Below are 17,849 nucleotides of genomic sequence, written 5' to 3'. Positions count from 1 at the left end.
CCTGCTGAGCCCTTGTTTCTGCTTCACTGGCTCATCCAGGGGAGCAGCATGTAGCAAACCGAAGTGGCCACAGGGAGATCTTTGTAAGAAGAGCATGAGCTTTAGGGGGCACCCGGAGTCTGGGGGCAGCATATGAGAAGGGCACGTGCTGTAGGTGCCAACCACAAATGAAGCAGCATCAGAGGGAAAAGAACAGGGCTATCTGCTCAGCTGGCTGCTTCAGGTTTTGACGTCCAAGGGTTTTCATGAAGTCAGGGATGCAGCCAGAGCGTGGCCAGGAGCCACGGACTTGAGCATTTTGGGGAACAAGGAGCTTTTCAAAGCACCGCTGCAGCATCTGTCCTGGCTCAGAGCTGTTGCACAAGGGACCTCACAAGTGTTTGACCCCTGGCGCAAGGCAGCGATTCGCCACAGCTCTTCACGGGGCATCTGAATTCCTCTGATTTGGAGTTTCCCAAGGTCAAAAGCATTTCAGCCCTGAGGTGACAATGGCGGGACCAGCCTACGAGCACTGTGTTATTGCTCCCGTGGCCTCTGCCAGCCAGTGAAGGCTCATTTGCTTGGGGAACGCATCGCTAACAGCTACTGTTGAACAGCTCTCCTGCCCTCCTGCAGCGTCCTTTCATTGAACTTCATTCATCTGAGCTTTCCCTTCATGCTGCTGTGAGCGTTAGCTGGCCCTGGGTGTGCCCTGGCTCCACAGAGTATCAGTGACACCCTGTGGCAGATCAAGACAAGACACACGGTTGTATACCCAGCCCTTGGAGCTGTATCGTCCAGCCCACAGGTCCAAACATTCAACAGAGAAGAAGTGATGGCATTGGGAGCCCCATGCACCAGCTAGCATGGCCCTGTATGCTGGATTGGGCCCCCATGCCTCATCCCTGGCACACAGGGGCCAACAAAGGTTGCAAAGGGCCCTAATCAAGGGCCCAGTCCTGGAGCATAGGGCCACAGGGCCAAACACTGGAGCACCACTGCTGTATATTGTCACCGTCCCTTCAGATGCCCATCAAGCAAGGCCTTCCTGTGATGCTCTCCTGGGTGTCACCGACTCCAGGCCCAGTTCCCAGTTTCCCCGCCTGCTCTGGGTTTTCAAACCTTCTTCAGCACCAAAGTCAAAGCAGCCTCTTCCTTCCCCATGCATTATCAGGAAGAGACTTTCCAGTACCAAGGGAGGAGTCCCCACAGGTGGATGGGAGGGACAGAGGCCATGGAATGGGTTAGGGCCCGTTTGCCAGGGACGGGTCTCAGTACCTAGTCGTCCCAGCAGCACTGAGGCTGTCAGGGCCTCAAGGCAGCCCTTGACCAGGGAGGAATCACAGTGACCCAGGCACAAGACCCCAACCCCATCTCACGCAGCAGCAGCTCCTGGCAGTCAGAAATACAAAGTTCTGAGCACAACTCCAAATTTCTCCTCCCAACCAGCCCACACCTGAGATCTAAACCTGGCTGAGCCCAGGAAGCTATTCCTCTTGGAGAGGGGAGGCTGGGAGAGGGGATTGCAGCAGCTTGCTTAACCTGCTCACTTCAGCAGGTGGGTGCATGTCCTGCAGAGCCCCCAACTCTTCCCAACTCCAATGCAGGCTTTAAGCTGCAAATGAACAGGCAAATGAGCAAAAAAGACCTCATGCCCCCCTCCAGACACTAGCAAGGGAACCCCTCTGCCTCCAGCCCCAAGCACAGCAGCCTGGCCCCTCGCTGTATCCAACCGTCCTACTTGCAGCTGGCTCTGTCCCCACGAGCTGCTCTCCTCTGGGTTTTTAGCTCCCAAGGGGACAGACCTTTATTAGCAGAAAGCCCTACAGCTGCAGGTGCTTCACAGAGCTGGCTGCCCCTCCTGTTACAGGAAGTCTCTGACACATAGGGGCTACCCAGGGCAAGTCAATGCCATGCCATGCTTCCACCCCAGAGGCCAGCCAGTGATCTGGGTCAAGACCGTCATCAGAGGCCTCTCTCAGGCAGGCTGGAGACCAAAGTCTCGAGGATGGTAGTAGAGACGCAACTTAGGGCAGATCTGAAGCACGCCTGGGGCTTCTGCCAAGTAGAGGCTTCCAAATCCCTCCTGATGTCCTGAGGTACGATAGAGTATACCCAAGCCATCCACAACAGATATCTGCCTAACCGCATCTTAAAAATCTCCACTGGGTGTGGGGAGCTTGGACCCTGTGATGGGCAGGTCCCCTTACACATCCTCCGAGACTTGGGAGCCAGCAGCTGAGGATGAAGGTGCCCAAGTCTCCTGCTCCTCCACCCTCCTGTTTCCAAGCCTGGGCAGTCTGAGCCACTCAAGGCCTTCCCAGCAGACCAGTCCTGCCTACAGACGTCAACCACGCCAAGGAAGTGAGGTCTGTCACACCCAACACTTAACTTCCGTGGGGAAAGATGAGTGAGGGGACAGGAGGCCACAGGAGACCCCAATCCTCATTGCTTGAGTGGGAGCACATCCTGCTGGTGCCATGGTAGTGCCAACACCCAGGCCACCCTGGGACTGAAATCCTGGAGCAGCAGGGCTGCCCAGGCCCTTAGGAGATCCCATCCAGGCTCAGCCCCAGCTGAAGTCTTCCAGCCACGCGTTTGTCCAGCCTGGTCCTGAAGACATCCAGGGGTGGCGATTCCTCACCCTGGGCTCCCATCACAACCAAACGCCCCAGCTCCAGCCTTGTGCCCCCTGCTAGCCCAGGCCCCTGCGGGCACAAAGAAGCACTTTTCTGCTTCAGGGATTAGCAGCCTGTTCTCAGATCTCCCCCAGCCCTCAGGCTTCCCCCCGTCCTGACCCAACCGCAGCTCTTCCACCTTTTTCCTCCCAGTGCCCCCAAGCCTGGCTCTGCTGGGGCCTGGGCTCCAGCTGGCTCCCTTGATCTGCTCCTGGTTGACCCCAGTTTCCCTCCATAGTAAGCCACAGCCACCCCAAATCCACAGCAGCTGCTATTACACCACTGTGGCAGTAGGTGGCAGGAGCCCCTCATACCAGACACATGGCACTTACCCCAAAGTAAGCGGCAGGGGCAAGAGGTGGTACCATGGGAACACAGCCTAGAGATGCAGCCCAAGGAAATTTAGGGCTAAACAGAAGCATGACTCCAGCCCCCTGTACCCGCATCTCCAGCCCCTTCCCGTCCTAGCTTCCCTCCCCGCAAATAAAAGCCTAGTGCTAATAACACTAAGGTCGCAGATTCGATCACCAGTTAGACAATCTCCTGCAATGCCTTCCAGCCATACTTCTACCTGTCCCAGAAGGTCTTTAGGCTCACAGCAGAGGACGTGGTTGCTCCCCCTGCCCAGATCAGCCTGAAGAAAGCAAAAGAGTCCAGCTGACAGGAAGGGGTAAATGGGGGGTGAGGGACTGGGGGGGTTCAGCTCTGGATGCCTGCAAACATATTGACCTGTGTTAGATTGTCATGGAAGCTGTGGAGCCTCAGCCTGGACCTAGAAACACTAAGAGCAAATACCCCCTGGGGCCGGATTAAATAGAGGGCAGGCACCCGGGACAAAAATCAAGCACCCACTGGGGCAGCTTGCTGGGAGACCTTTTCCCCACCTGTCTGCAGCTTCCCAGAACAAAGCTACATATCAGCTGGATAGGAGCTACAGAACCCCAAATTGCAGCACCTTGCCTTCCCTTCCACTCACAGGAGCCAGTGCCCACTGCTCCTCTAGGCTTCCAGCTCCTGGGGCTGGAAACCCATGCACAAGCTGTTTCTTGATAGAGGCAGCATGGGATCAGCATGGCCTGTCTCGCAGGAGGGGAACAGGGGTTCTAGATGTTGCAGGTGATGGTGCCATGCTGCATCTTGTGGGCAGAATCTAAGGTCTTCTTGGCAGAGGCTGCAGGTCACATGGGGAGGGCAGAGGCAGCCCAGATACATGTGCCACATGTTTGTAGCCTCTGTCCCAATTAGGCACAACTCTGTTCCACTGCCCCTACTGGAGAAATAGCTTGCGTTTGCCAAGGCATCAGTGCCACAGGAAGGGACGCAGCATGTATTAAGGCACATTCTCCCTGTACATCCACAACACAACACTCTTCTGCTTGGGGTTCTCTCTGGTGGGAGTCAAGAGACTGACAAAGGGGCTTGTCTTTGTGAGAAAAGCATGTGGCAGGGGAGGATCAGGGCTGCTAAAGGTGACAGAGGCAGGAATAAAGCATCATTATCCCCAAGCCCCAGCCCCTCAGGGACATGGATCAGAATCAGGTTGACCTGCATTTTACCAAACACCTATTTACTGGTGCTTGCTTTGTTGCCAGCAGCTGCACAATCCCACAGACTGGCTCTGCAGAGACCCCCCCTTGGCCCTTGCAATGTCCCTTGGCCCTTGCAATGTCCCTTGGCCAGACCTCCCATGAGGGAGCAGGCCCTGAGCCAGCCTTAAACCCCCTAGGCTGGGGGTGAAGCAAGGAGAGGTATTCCATCCTCTTCTCGAGACTCCTGGGCTCCCGGCAGCTCAATATCTTCCCCACATTCAAAACGCACAAAGTCCAGCACAGATATGCCATGGTGCTGCACGTACTGGCCCACACTGAGGTTAGGGTCCAGCAGGAAGGACTGAGCCAGCATCTTCGTCTCTGTGTCACCCCCAGGCTCGTCGTCCAGGGTCCCCAACGACAGAGGTGCCATGCCCACAACGTGCTGCCCCAGCTTCCGGCCCATATCCACCAGGCTGGTGCCCAGGCTATTGGCCAAAGCCTCACAGATCACCAAGGCACCATATTTGCCCAGGGCCACCTTGATCAGGGAGGGAGCACCTGTCGGAAGACTCCCATGGACGTAGGAGCCGATGTAGCAACCAGCAGGCACGGCCACCCAGGCGGCTCGCCTTAGCACCATGTTCTCGCCCAGCTTCCCTGCAAGGAGCCAAAGCAAAAGCAGGTCTCACTGGGCTGTGATCAGGACAAGCCAGAGGCAGCTGTGCTCTCTCCAAATGCATGCTTCCGAAAGGAACCTGGGGGTGGGGGTGGGGGCAGCAGTTCTCCAGCAGCCTCACCTCAATTTCAGGGCTGCTGCTGGAGACATAAAGAGATCTGAGAACACGGGGTGGCACCGCACGATAGGCAAAGCTCCCGGCAAGCTACTCCTCCAGACCCAGAGCTCTGGGCACCCCCAACTCCAGAAAGAGCCCAGCCTTCCCCCTGGTGCTAAAAAGGCCTGCACTGTTTCCAGATACCAGCTGGCTCCTCTGCTTGCCACCTGAATCTTTCCTGGGTATCTAAATATGGAAAAGCATCCCCAGGGAAAGGGTCCAACTAGCTCATAAGGAATACCAGGGCATGCTAATTACCATATTTTCTGCATAACATGCATTTCCTCTCAAAAAAATTGTAAACAAAAGTGTGCATTATATATGAGAAATACAGCACTAGTTTTAGTCAGTTTTGGGCAAACGTGAAAGTAAAATCTGCAGTCAAGAAGCAGAACAAGGAGCTGGCTTAACTCCCTAGTGGCTGCTACTCAGTTACTACAACAAAATATCTTTTCCCCTTTCATTCTGCCTTTCAAAAACAAAGTACACATTATAGTCTGGGCCATGGTGCCTCAAATAACACTTGGTCTGTGGTAGTCCTAATTGTAAGTGCCCCGTTTTCACCCCCTAGCCAGCCACAGGCACTAGACACTCACCTATAGCCAGGGCCACCTGGTCACTCAGAAGCCTGCCTTCAGGCACGGTTCTGAGCTGGGAAAGATCCTCCGCCTTCAGACAGCGCTGAAATAGGGATGAGAAAACACCCAGTTACGAAGACAGAGTAGGACACATGTCTCCGGCCTTGCAGCCCTGCCCCATCTCATAGCCAGAGCCAGACACCAGCCCCTGAATATGACCCTCTGTGATGCCCGCAACCTGTCCCCAACAGGGCCACCTGATGGGGAAGGAAGCGCTTTGCTGGGACAGCTCCCAGAAGCTGAAGGATTGTGGCAATATTGGGAAGCCTGTTGGGACTGCTGCAGCTGGAATGGTTTGAGACCAGGCTGTGCAGAGACAGCACAGAGTGCAATGGAGCAGAACTCTCTGACAGGGGCTGGCTGCTCCCATTGAGACTCTGCAGCTTGGCTGCTCCATATAGCAATTTATAACAAAGACAGATAGATGGACAGATAGCCCAATGACCAGACAGGCTCCCACCACACAGGGGACTGAGCCTGTGGATCAGCTCAGATCCCCACTGGCAGTGCTTGCACTTCCAAGGACAAAGCTCCCAGCTGCTCTGGCCATGCCCAGAACTGCACGGATCTCAGCAACAATGAGCAGCTGAAGGGATTCCAGTCTCTCCAGTCTCCACAGCCCAAGCTAGGCAAAAAACAATGGGTAGGAGGCAGCTCCCGGGAGAAGGGGTATAGATGCATCAGCATCTGCTCCAGCAAAGGGGCTGGAACCCACATGATGCCCTTCCCAGGCAAATGCCCCTAGCCAATCCTTCCCACCTGGTGGGAGTGTCATGGATAGATGAGTCACACGGTGCAGTGATCAGACAGTCTGTGCAAGCCTGCTTTTACCTTGACATATGTCGTGAGCTGTTTCCCAGAATCCTGATGGTGGACCATGATCCCAGCTGCCACTTGCTGAACCAGCTGGTGGAACCTGGCATTCCTGGCCACAAAGTCTGTCTCACAGTTCACCTGGCAGAGAGAAGAGATGACCGCGTGCTTTAAAGCTATGTAAAGGGTGATTTCAGCAAGCAGTGCAATTGCTGGGGCCGGCGATTAGTGCCATGATGGGATCAGAACAGGCCAGTTGTCCCTGAAATGTTCATGATCTTGGGGAGGGAGAACAGGCCAAGGTTTACTCCAGTTCAGGGGAACTGTTTAGGATCATCAGTGCTAGCTATTTTCCTACTAACTGGAACTTTACATGACAAAAGTGTGTCACGTATTAAATAACATGTTCTCTCACATACAAAACACACCCCTGAACATAATACACACCTGATTTCTGAAAGGCAGAACAAAGTGAAAAGGGAAGGTTTTCCAGGACATTTGGCTACACAGAGCAGGGACAGAGCCTCATCTTCAGCGGACCTACTCTCTCTTTCCTGTTTAACTGAAGCTGAAACCCTGGCCGCACCTGAAGGCTAGCATCCGTGGGCAAATCTATGATTTTGAAATGGGCTAAACAGTCTCCAATGCTGGGAAACAAAACGGAGGGAGAGCAAAGCAGACAGAAAAGTTACCCTAAGAAAGGTTAGCCCAATTAGTGGAACATTAAAACACAAAAAGGAGACGTTATTGTTAACACTTCACAAGTGAAAAAACAAGGAGACGTTAAGTTAACCGACTCCTTCAGCTGCCTGAGGAACAGTGTATCAGCTGCTGCACAGTATGCCAGGAATCAAAGCAGGGCAAAGAAAAAAAGAAATAAAAAAAAAAAATCACCAGAAAGAAACACCAAATCCCTGCTTAATATGCACACCCCAATTTGTGGGGTGTGAGATGTATCGATGAGAATAGGGTAAGTTAACCTCCCAGCTGTGAAATCTGAGTGTGAGTGTCACAGGGAACTACAGGGGTCAAACAAGAAGCTGTGGACTAACACCAGCACTGGTACAGACCACTTCACAAGTTTATGTGCAAGGGGTACTTACCTCCACCATCACAGCCATATTCCCCTCCTGCAGCACTCCAATGAGCCCTTCTTTTGCCTTCCTGCCCTGCAGCTTGGACGCTTTGCTCCATCCTTCCTTCTGAGCTTGCTTGTGGAGCCAAACTTCAGCCTTTAAGGACAAAAACCAAGCAGTCAGCTCAGCCCAGAGCCCCCAGCTCCATCTCCCTTTAGAGCATGGGACCATCCAGGGCAGCCCACGTACTGCCCGTGGCAGCACTGGGGCCTGGATGATAGGGCTCCCACAAGCCATATCTTTGACACTGCTGGTCTGTAATGTGCAAATCTACCTGCCTTCCACTCAACTTCAAGCTAACACTGCTAACCCTGGCTGCTTTGGACAGCATTTCTCAAGCTGTGGGTCACAAGAATATTTCAAAGGGTCAAAAGCTCTGGCAGGGCAGAGGAGTGGTGGGAAGGTGTCTGCCCCTTTCAGGAGGGGAAGGGAGCAGGGGAGAGCTACGTGGCCAGGCTGGTGACACTGGGGTCAGTGCTATGCTCCCAGGGGCAGGGCAGCCAGGAGATTCTGCTCAGGAGGGTGGGAAGGGCCATAACCAAGTTGTCTGGCATGTCATGGCAGCCCCAGCCCAGGGCAGGGGTGCCACAGGCCTCTCCCCCTCCCTCCAACCAGTGCTGGAGCCAGACTCCCTCTCCTGCTGCCCACATGAGCTGGAGCCACTGCAGCCACCGTGCTCTGGCCCAAGTAGGACAGGGGCAGCTGGGGGCCCTGGGTCAGGTGTGAGGGTCACCGGCATAGCCCATGGCAGGGAGGGGATGGGGGTCAGGCACTGGCAGGGCTAGAGGAGCGTGGGTCAGGACTGGCCATGGATCTTTGCAAATGGATCCTGGTACAAAAAAGGCTGAAGACCACTGGACTAGACCTGCCAAGAACCCTTCCAGCACTAATTTTCTATGACTACCTCTCTTTATTTCATGAAGTGCCATTAGCTTTGCTACCTGTAAACCATTTCCTCCTACATTCTGGGGTTTGGAGGAACAGAAAGGACTGCCCTGTTCTTGCTTGGCTCTTCCTTCATCTGTTGTAGCCCACCCTCACCTCCAACCTGCCTCCTTCTTCCGGGAAGGAAAATCCAATCTCTAGGCCCGTTTAGACAAAGGGAGTCAGAGCCCCACGACCCCTGGAATTCAACCCAAGGGCTGGGCGCAATAGGAAGGCAGCCCCCACCTGCTCGAAGTCGTTGCCAAATGTCTCCAAGGCTTTCTTGCAGTTCATAAAGGAGTAGCCCGTTTTCTTCCGAAGCCGCAGCAGGAGCTCCTTATTTGTCGCCAACAGCTGCAGGCCGGCATGGAACAGCCGGGCCAGGGGCCAGGAGCCCAGCTGCAGGGAGGAGGAGATAAGAGCCAGGGCTGGGGGACCTGGAGCCAGCAGGGCATGCTGCAGTGGGAATGGCCCTTCCGGGGGCCACCGCAGCCTAGCTCTGCCAGTCACGGCTAGCCAGGTCCGTGCTGGATCCTCTTAGTTCCCAGGGGACACCACAAGGATTGACGCCCTCCAATGCGACCCCCCCACCCCATCCCTAGGGCAGCACTGCTCCACAGCAACTGCCTCCATGGCAACCACCTCCCAGGGTCTTGCCCGGGCCACAGAACCTGCAAGGCAGCAGGAAGCCTCTCAGGGGTGAAGGATCAAAGGTCAGAGAGCATACATGCTGGTGAGCAAGAGAAACCCCTGGGGAAGGGAACCCAGGAGTCCTGCCCCAGGAACTGGGGGAGGGGCAGGACTCCTGGGTCCCCTTCCCAGGGCATTAACGTGCTCGCCAGAGGCCATTGCCCCTGACCTTTCAACCCGGGAGGCCCCATGTCCTGGCCCTTGGATCTTTCACCCCGCAGGAGCCGGGCGCTGCCCCTCACCTGCCCCGACCGGGCCCCGAACACACCGAGCGCCGCCCGCTGCATCCCGAAGCCGCGTCGCCGAGGCGCGCACGTTCTGCGTCACGGCAGGGGACAAGCCGAGCGTGGGGCGCATGCGCAGGGGGCCCGGCGCTGGTTTAGTGGGTGGTCAGTCACGACCCCGCCCCGCCCTGGGCTGAGTAGATTGGAGGGCGCGCTGGCTGGCGTCAGCGGCCAATAAAAAGAGGATCAGAGGGCAAGGCACCGTCTCATTGGCTGCTGAAGTGCTTTGGGGCGGAACTCTCCGGCCTGCTTTCCCCATAAATTCATTTAACCCTTTGAATCCTGGGAAGCCTAGCACAGGATTTAACCCTTTGAACCCAGGCGGCCTGATCCCAAGCCCCAGCCATCCTGATCCCCACCCCCGCATATAAACCCAGGTGTCCCCATTCCCCCATATAACAATCCAGGTGTTCCAATTCCCATATAAAACCTAGGTGGGCCTGACTGCCCCCAACCCCCATATAGAGCCCAGGCATCCTGATCCTGCCCCCTCCCCCCAGGCCAGTCCAAAACCCAGGTGTCCCCCTGGCAAAGAACCCAGGGGTCCTGCTCCCATACCCCATCCCTGGGGAGCCCCAAGTCCAGTGCTGCAAACAACGCCCCTGCCCACAGCTTGCAGGGCGAGGGCAGCCAGTGCAGATGCAGCAAAGCGGAGCTGGCCCCATGCTCTGAGCCCCTCGCTCCTGCAGGAGCTGGATGCACACATACCACCCCCCTCCACCACACCCCCAGTATTCCCCTCCAGCCAGGCTGTTAGTGCCTGGAAGACAGGGCGCTTTCCTCATCAGAGAAAGTCCCTGCAATGTTGCTAGCCAACCACAAACCCCCAAAATGCAATAGTCCTTCGCCAAACCACCCGGCTTCCTAGAAGGAGGAAGCAATTCCTCGTACGGGGGCCCAGTGCTCGGAACGCAGGCCAGAGCCCTGGGAAGCTCACGCAGCAATCGAGGCCCATGAGGAAGTGTCACCTCCGCACCCCCCGCCTAGAGCATCTCCGGGAGCCCCCCGACGGCTCTTCCCAGCCTAGTTCCCGCAACATCTCCCCCCAGCACCCTCCCTTAGTCACTTCTCAGTAAACAAAGCATAGTGCTGCACATTCCTCTCCTCTTACGAGGTAACACAAGTGCCCCATCACCAATCAGAGCAATAAGGAGGTCATGAGCTTGTGACACCATTGGGTGGGAATGCAAAGGAGCTTTTAGTCATTTTGCCCTTGGCTTTTATCCCCTCCCGTCCTTCGCAAGCAAGAGTCTTTCCAACCAAGCCCGGCATGAAACCCACTTTTACTTCTCATAGACCATTACAAAAAAAAAAGCAAAAAAAGAGAGATACGTGCAAGGCACCATGGTGTCTCCAAAGGAACGTTCAATGCTGGTTATTCCCATCTGGCTTCCCTGGTGTGAGGCTCTTTTGCTGGTGGCCCAGAATCCTCCTCCAAAAAGATCTCCCCAAAGATGGCATCTGGTTACGGGGGCTGCCACATCCACCCACTCCCAGTGCAGGAGGGGAGGGCTGGTAATGTCCTGGCTCCCTGTTGCTGGCACGGAAACATGGTCCGGTTCTGTGTTTGCCCGGAGAGCAGCATCACACTCCCCCCTAGCACGGGTATGTCTGGATGCCGGTGGCTCGATACACATACTACGGATGTGGCTCAGTTGGAAAAGCCTGCATCCATCCCCCTAAATCTGGGGGCAAAGCACGGCCCCTGCCTCACCGCCGCATGACTCGGTAAATGCTGATGTTCTCCTGCTCGTCCCGCTGGACCAGCTCGCAGGCAAAGTGCCGAGGAAGCAGCGTCTCAAAGAAGTCGGTCGTGCCATGCTCCTGCCGCATCTTGGACGCCAAGTAGATGGTAGAGCCGGGGCCACTCAAGTGCCGTAGGGTGCGGAGCAGCAGTGGGTATGTGTCCCGCAGGTAGATGATGTCAGCCCCCAGAATGACATCATAGCCGCTCGGGAACTGCTCGTGATCCAGGCCCCAGGACAGGGCACGGATGCGGACCCGAGCCATGTGCTCCGCTGGCACGTTACGGGCCACGTTCTCCTGGAGCTGCTCCAAAGCCAGTGGAAGGTCCGTGAGGGTCACATCTCCCCCTGGAAGGGGCGAAAGGGCGCCGGGGGGGTTTGCACCAGGTCCAGCACTGACCCAGAAGAGCAGCCATCTCTGCCACTGGCATGGAAGGGTTGACCAATGCCCGAGGCAATTGGTAGCTGCCCCACTGCTAAATCTCATTAGCTCTCCTTGTACAGAGCACCTCCACCAGGCAGGGGCCCACAGTTCCAATGCTGAGGGGCTCACCCCCCCCAAACCAGCGTGCAACACACCCCAGAGTCACAGGTGAGCTGCCATACGTACCAAGCAGGGTGGCCAGGATGCCCACGATGCCCGTCCCGGCACCCAGCTCGATCACCTGCTTGCCCCGGAAATCCAGCTGCTGCTTCTCAAAGTACTGGCACAGGGCAAGCGCCTGTGGCATGGAGGACAGGGTTGCATGTATTGATGGAGACATGTCAGAAGGGAACACAAGGGACGCAGTCTCTTTGGGGACTGCTTTGGGTCACCCCCCGCCCTGATGAACAGACGGAGGGGGCAGCTGCTGTAGCAGGGACCGCGCAAGGATGGCATCTTGCACGGCTCAAACCCAGATCCAGAACTGAGCAGAGAGTCTCTGCTCTGAGCCTGGAGGGGGGGCATTCAGAGGCCAGAGCCATCCTCTGAGCTGCACAGAGACCCCTGCTCCGACTCGTAAGCCAACTCCCCCCACCCCAGCCACAGGCACCATGACAAGGCCATGGCCTTCCACTGGGGGCTCACCCCCAGCCAGTCCTCTACAGGCTCATCTCCTCACTTCAGCTCCCTGCTGACCCCCTCACACCCTCCCCCAAAGTCCTTTCCAGACAGGCCTCCTGCAGCCAGCTCCCCCTATACTCTGAGACCCCCTTCCCACTCCAGGCAACTCCCCATGCACTTTAGGACTCCCTACATCCATCCCGGGCAGCCATCTGCTCCAACCCAGGCAGTTTCCCCTGCACCCCCAGCTATCTGCCCCCCCCCACTACATCCCACCCCTCTATATCCCCCGCCCCCAACTGCCCCAGCCATCTGCCCCACCCCACTACATCCCCCCGCCCCCCAGCCAATAGCCCCACCCCCACATCCCCCTGCCCCCAGCCATCTGCCCCACCCACCTCCCATCCCTGCCCCGCTCACCGCCTCCCAGACGGGCGCCGCCACGCCGAGCAGGCCGCCGTGGTGTTGCGCTATGCGGAGCCCGTGGCCGCAGAAGCGATACCGAGCCTCAGCGGGGAAGGCATCGGCAAAGAGCCCCACGTCCCGCGGGAACACGGCGTCCAATGCCTCGGCCCCCTCCACGTGCGAGCGCCTGGGCGCCGCCATTTTGCGACCGGACCCCTCCTACCCGCGCGGATTGGTCCACTCGGCCCGCCGGCTCGCTCCTATTGGGCGGTTGCCCTGCCGCTCCAGAACGTGGGGCGGAACCTCCCTTGGCTCACCTGTGGTCCAGAGGGAGGTTGGGGTTGCCATGGAGCGGTTGCCAGGCAACCCTCTCCGCCCGCCCTGCGCGTGGGAGATGTTGCGGCCGGGCGCGCGCGTAGAGGGGCTTCTGGAAGGGTGTGTTCATTTACCATAGAGGAGCGCCCAGGGCCCTAGCAGGGCTTCTAGGGTGGGAGGGGGTGTTGGGGGGGTCACTTTGCTGGCAGGAGCACGTGGACTTTGGCTGTTTATCTGCAGCCTGGCTCCCGTCCATCCAGCTCGTGACTGGGGGAGGACAAGGGGGTGACGGGAGGGGACAGGGGGCCCATCCTATGTGCGTCATCTCATTCTCCAGGGCAAGCCACCCAGATCCTCTGCCGGGCCTCACAGAATAATGCTGCTGCCCGGTTACAGGTTAACCCAGTGCCCAGCCGGGCTTGTTTGGATGACAAGTCGGTCAATGAAACAGTAGAAACACGGGGCATCTGGGAGATGGCTGTACTCCAGGCCTCATGTCTGCCGGTGGCCAAGAGGGAGCTTGAGTTCCCCAAAGCTCTCTGGGGAATACAGCTGCCAACACAAAAGAACGTGAGAATTGCCCTTGGCTGGGCCAGGTCCATTCTTCCCCGTCTCCTGTGTCACTTGGCAGTAGAGAGTGCAGAGTGACTGGGTCTGACCAGGGTTTTTTCCTCTCTTCCTCTCCCCCTTGCAGCCTCCAGCATTTAGGGTCTAGGACACTGATGCAGAGGCTGTGCTCATCGTTCCCAAGCTCAGTAGCTCCCAATGCACCTTTCCGCTAAGCATGTGTCCAGTCCCATTGTGAATGTGGCTACGCTCCCAGCACCTGCAGCATCTGGTGGCCGCGAGTCCCACCTTTTCGTTCAACACTGAGGGGAAAAGAACATCCTTGTGTTCGTTTTAAACTGATGACCTTCTCGTTTCATGTTGTGGCCCCTTGTTCTTGTATTGAGAGAGGTGGTCAGGAATAAATCCCTATTTATTATTATCCCATCATGTTCGTTAGTCCCCACCAAGGACCAGCGTAGCAATGGCTTCCCATCACAAGAGATCTGCACACACACGTATGAGACTCACAGAGCAACGGGCTTCTCAGGCCCTGTGCAGCAATGCTGCTCCTTCATCCTGCCCAGCCAGAGCTGAGCTCATCCCCAGCCAATTAAGAGATTTAGCGCCATGTGACAGCGTGAATTAATTTTCTCTGGGGCTGGAAGAGTGGCTTGGAGGGCTGAGCAGGGGGACTTAGACCCGGAAAGAAGATGGGTTTCAAAGCCTCTGCTTAATGGGATTTGCAGCTGTTTGTGGGACAACATGGAGATGAAGCTGGGCTTTAGAAGGAGATTTTGGCCTGGGCGGCTTATCCAGGGCTTGGCATCAAGATGCAGGCAGACCAGATAAGCCCTGAGGCCCGTGGAGCTCAGCACCCTGGCTCCAGTGTCCAGAGCAGGGGGATAACCTACCAGGCCTCATGCTAATCTGTGCACTAAGCACCAGGCTTAGTGTCTCCACCACCTCCTCCAACCTAGTGTCCTGCCCCTTTGTGAGTCTGGCCATGCCCTTGGCCTCAGCACTAGGCTGCAGAGTCCGATGCTCCAGTCACCCACCGGGGAAAGTGTCACCTCATCTCTGTGCTGACTAAGGTGCCTTTCAGCTCAATTGTGAGGCACCTTGTTCTCAGGGCCCAAGATCAGGAGAGCAGATGGTCTCATACTGCCTTCCCTCAGGGCAGGGGTGTCCAAGATGCAGCACACAAGCCATGCAGAGCCATAGCATGCAGCCCCCAGGGTCTTGAGTTGACCAGCAGGTGCTGGATTGGCCCTGCCCTGCAGTGCCTAGGACACATGCTGTACCTAGCATCCTACGGGGCCAGATCAGGACCAAGTCTCCCCCACCAAACATGCATGTGTGTCACCCACCCTGACCACTCTGGGAGTGCATCCGCTTCAGCCGGACTAGGGTAGGTGTTGTGCGTAGCGTGGGCCCCAGCCAGGCTGGGCGTGGAAGCCAATCCCAAATCTCCATGCACCTCCCAGCACTGGGGCAGCAGAGAGGCCCCCAGAGGGAGCCTGATGGAAGACCAGGAAAATCCCCGACCTTGCAAAACCCCAGAGGACATCACAGTGAGACTCCTACTCCCTCCGCGCTCGCTCACCTACAGACACGAGCAACCACCAGCTGTCCCAGGGCTGTTACTCTTTAACTGCTGCTCCCTCTGAGTATTGCTGGAGGTGCCAAAGTTTTCATTCATTGTCCCTGAAAGTGCGTCAGAGCCGCGGGTCACTGATGTATCCTCTTCACCCTCGAATGCCTCCAAGATGCTGTGCTCAGCAGGAGACCCAGGGCCCCAGCACTGGCTGCCCAGTACTATCAGTGCCAGCTCCCTGCTGGGCGGCCATGCGCAAGGCTTCCTAGTGCACTCTGTGGGGTCTGTGCAACAGTCTCAAGGCCCTTCTCCACATAGGCTACTGGCTTCATCCTCTTGCCTTTCTATCCTCACGGTTGTGGCTGCCTCATAGACAAGAGAACATGAGGGTTGGAAGGGACCTCAGGAGGTCACATCCAGTCCAACCCCCTGCTCAACGCAGGCCCAGCCCCAAATACATCATCCAGCCAAGACTTTGTCTACCCAGGTCTTAAAAACCTCCAAGGATGGAGATGCCACCACCTTGCTAGGTAACCTGCTCCAGTGCTTTACTACACTCCTGGTGAGAGTTTTTCCTAATATCCAATCTCAACTTCCATTGCTGCAACTTGAGCCCATTGCTCCTTGTCCTGTCATCTGCCACCACTGAGAATAGTCCAGCTCCGTCCCTTTTCAACTCCCCTGCAGGGAGCTGAAGACTGCTATTAACACTCCCCCACCCTGCCCCCTGCCCCTCCTTAATCTTCTCTTCTGCAGACTATATAAGCCCAGTTCCCTTAGCCTGTCCTCACAAGTCATGTTGTTCAGCCCTGTAATCATTTTTGGTGCCCTCCACTGGACTCTCTCCAATTTCCCCACATCCTTTCTGTAGTGGAGGGCTCAAAACTGGACACAGGACTCCAGATGTGGCCTCACCAGTGCCAAATAGAGGAGAAGAATCACTGCCCTTGATCTGCTGGCAACACTCCTACCAATGCAGCCCAATATGCCATTAGCCACCCTCACAGCCTTCTTTAGGTTGTGGACTCTCCTTGGAGGTTTTACAGACCTGGCTAGACAAAGCCTTGACTGGGATGATGTAGCTGGGGCTGGGGCTGCTTTGAGCAGGGGGATGGACTAGATGTGACCTCCTCAGGTCCTGTCCAACCCTCATGTTGTCTGATTCTACAACAAGGGCACACTGTTGACTCCAGTTCAGTTCATTGCCCACTGTCACCCCCGGGTCCTTTTCACAGATGTATAGATTCATAGATGTTAGGGGCTGGAAGAGACCTCACGAGATCATTGGGTCCAGCCCCACTGCAATTGGGCAGGAAAGACTGCTGGGGCCAGATGAGAGCTGCTGCTCATCCAGCGTACCTTACAGCCCCCAGTATAGCATATCCTGATGGCTGGTCTCTGCTCAGGGGCTGGATATGTTCAAGTGACAAGTGGTCCACTATGGGTAGCTGGGAATGCAGACGTCTCATCCCCTCCGAGACCCTGACAAGGTTGCGGGATGGAGATCATGGATCTTATTGAACCTCAGGGCCTGTTGGGAACAGCAGCCAGCAGGAAACCACCCTCCCTTCCTCATCTTGCCTGGGGCAGCACCTAATGTCTTAGCTTCTCATTACCAAGCCCTCTATGCCCTGTCAGTCCCCATGATGCCAATCCCATGGGCCCCACTTCCCCCGTGAGTCACATGGTGACAGCACCACTTCCCATGGAAGCCGTGACAAGCTTCAAATGCATCCCCCGCCCCCAGACCAACACCACTACCCCAAAACACTTTTCTCTGAACAGACTCCAGGCCTGGGTGTCTAGCAACATGGATGTCTAGGAACCCAGGTCCCTTCTCCCCATGTCCAGGGCTTTATTTGAAGCCACTTGCCACCCCAGCAGCACATGAGTCACTTCGGTGACAGCAAAGCAAAGGAGGCCAGGATGTGACCACAGAGGTCATTGCAAAACCCCGTGGCTGACTGATGGGCTCCCGGTGCTCCTACCCCATGCCGAGCTCCTTGAAAACTGAGACTGCCCATCTGCTTCTAGCAAGAGCCAGAAGTCACAGCCAAGAGGTTTTGGAGGAATTCCCTGACAGAGTAAGGAGCAATTGGGAGCCCCAGCAAGAGGATCCTAAGAGGAAGGGCTAAGCTAAAGACAGGCAGAGGAACTGTAGGTCGCAGCAGAGGGGTCCTGGCAAGGAGAAGGGCTGGGGGATTCCTCCACATAAACAACTGAAATGGAAGATCTGGGAGGCAAGGAGCTTCCCTGCCTGTTGCACGGGTCCATGCGTGTGCATGCACACATGTGTGCTCATGGATGCTCATCCTCCAGACGCCCTGATCTCTGAAGCCTCCTGCAGCAAAGGATGGACTTGGGGTGGGAGGAAAGAGGGTGAATCCACCCTAGGATTGATCAGAAGCTGCCAGACCCCCCCCCCCCCCGTCCTCCCTCCCCCCCCCAACCCACCCAGTTGGCCACTACCTCCCACATAGGATGCAGCAGAGCTTGCTCAGCTTCCTGAGAAAGCTGACGCTGGCCCTTCTTGCCACCCAGGTTCCCATCACATCATGTGCCATGGAAGCACTGGGAATCCAGGGGCCTCTGAGTCACACGTGCTACTCAGCTGCCACTGGAGAGGTTCCCCGACCACTGAAGGGGAAAGCAAAGCTAGCCCCTGGCCTTGAGGCAGCAGCTGTATCCA

General features: G+C 56.6%; 2 protein-coding genes across 4 annotated transcripts; both read right to left on the bottom strand.

The window, feature by feature from the left end:
- Positions 1-4,207: 4,207 nt before the first annotated feature.
- TSFM (Ts translation elongation factor, mitochondrial) lies at positions 4,208-9,848 on the bottom strand. 3 transcript variants are annotated; one of them, XM_090056307.1, is made up of 6 exons: positions 9,466-9,848; positions 8,780-8,932; positions 7,577-7,705; positions 6,492-6,614; positions 5,619-5,703; positions 4,208-4,846 (listed from the first exon to the last, which is right to left on the bottom strand). In XM_090056307.1, exons 1-6 carry the CDS (start codon positions 9,508-9,510, stop codon positions 4,380-4,382), a joined length of 1,002 nt encoding a protein of 333 aa, XP_089912433.1. In that variant the 5' UTR covers positions 9,511-9,848; the 3' UTR covers positions 4,208-4,379. The 3 variants fall into 3 exon arrangements, with proteins under 3 accessions (XP_089912433.1, XP_089912436.1, XP_089912435.1); XM_090056310.1 differs by having other exon boundaries at positions 9,492-9,847; XM_090056309.1 differs by having other exon boundaries at positions 9,393-9,498.
- A 923-nt stretch (positions 9,849-10,771) lies between these two features.
- EEF1AKMT3 (EEF1A lysine methyltransferase 3) lies at positions 10,772-12,947 on the bottom strand. The gene is made up of 3 exons (XM_090056313.1): positions 12,718-12,947; positions 11,863-11,974; positions 10,772-11,600 (listed from the first exon to the last, which is right to left on the bottom strand). The coding sequence occupies exons 1-3, from the start codon at positions 12,901-12,903 to the stop codon at positions 11,218-11,220; spliced, it is 681 nt and encodes a 226-aa protein (XP_089912439.1). The 5' UTR covers positions 12,904-12,947; the 3' UTR covers positions 10,772-11,217.
- Between the last annotated feature and the right edge of the window lie 4,902 nt (positions 12,948-17,849).

Source organism: Crocodylus siamensis, chromosome 6 (assembly GCF_052110815.1).
Source record: "Crocodylus siamensis isolate JL-2025a chromosome 6, ASM5211081v1, whole genome shotgun sequence".
Lineage (NCBI taxonomy): Eukaryota > Metazoa > Chordata > Crocodylia > Crocodylidae > Crocodylus > Crocodylus siamensis.
The sequence above is the reverse complement of the archived record's forward strand: the minus strand, read 5'-3'. Positions and strand labels throughout refer to the sequence as shown.

What these genes read in the sequence shown, in the direction of transcription:
- TSFM (XM_090056307.1), bottom strand. Translation starts at nt 9,510, where the DNA reads ATGCAGCGGGCGGCGCTCGGTGTGTTCGGGGCCCGGTCGGGGCAG. An exon ending in ATATGGCTGTGATGGTGGAG is followed by an intron (nt 6,615 to 7,576) that starts GTAAGTACCCCT and finishes TCTCTCTGCCAG; the next exon opens with GTGAACTGTGAGACAGACTT. An exon ending in CCAGGTGGCCCTGGCTATAG is followed by an intron (nt 4,847 to 5,618) that starts GTGAGTGTCTAG and finishes GGCTCCTTGCAG; the next exon opens with GGAAGCTGGGCGAGAACATG.
- EEF1AKMT3 (XM_090056313.1), bottom strand. Translation starts at nt 12,903, where the DNA reads ATGGCGGCGCCCAGGCGCTCGCACGTGGAGGGGGCCGAGGCATTGGAC. An exon ending in CGGCGCCCGTCTGGGAGGCG is followed by an intron (nt 11,975 to 12,717) that starts GTGAGCGGGGCA and finishes TCCATGCCACAG; the next exon opens with GCGCTTGCCCTGTGCCAGTA. An exon ending in CATCCTGGCCACCCTGCTTG is followed by an intron (nt 11,601 to 11,862) that starts GTACGTATGGCA and finishes CGCCCCTTCCAG; the next exon opens with GGGGAGATGTGACCCTCACG.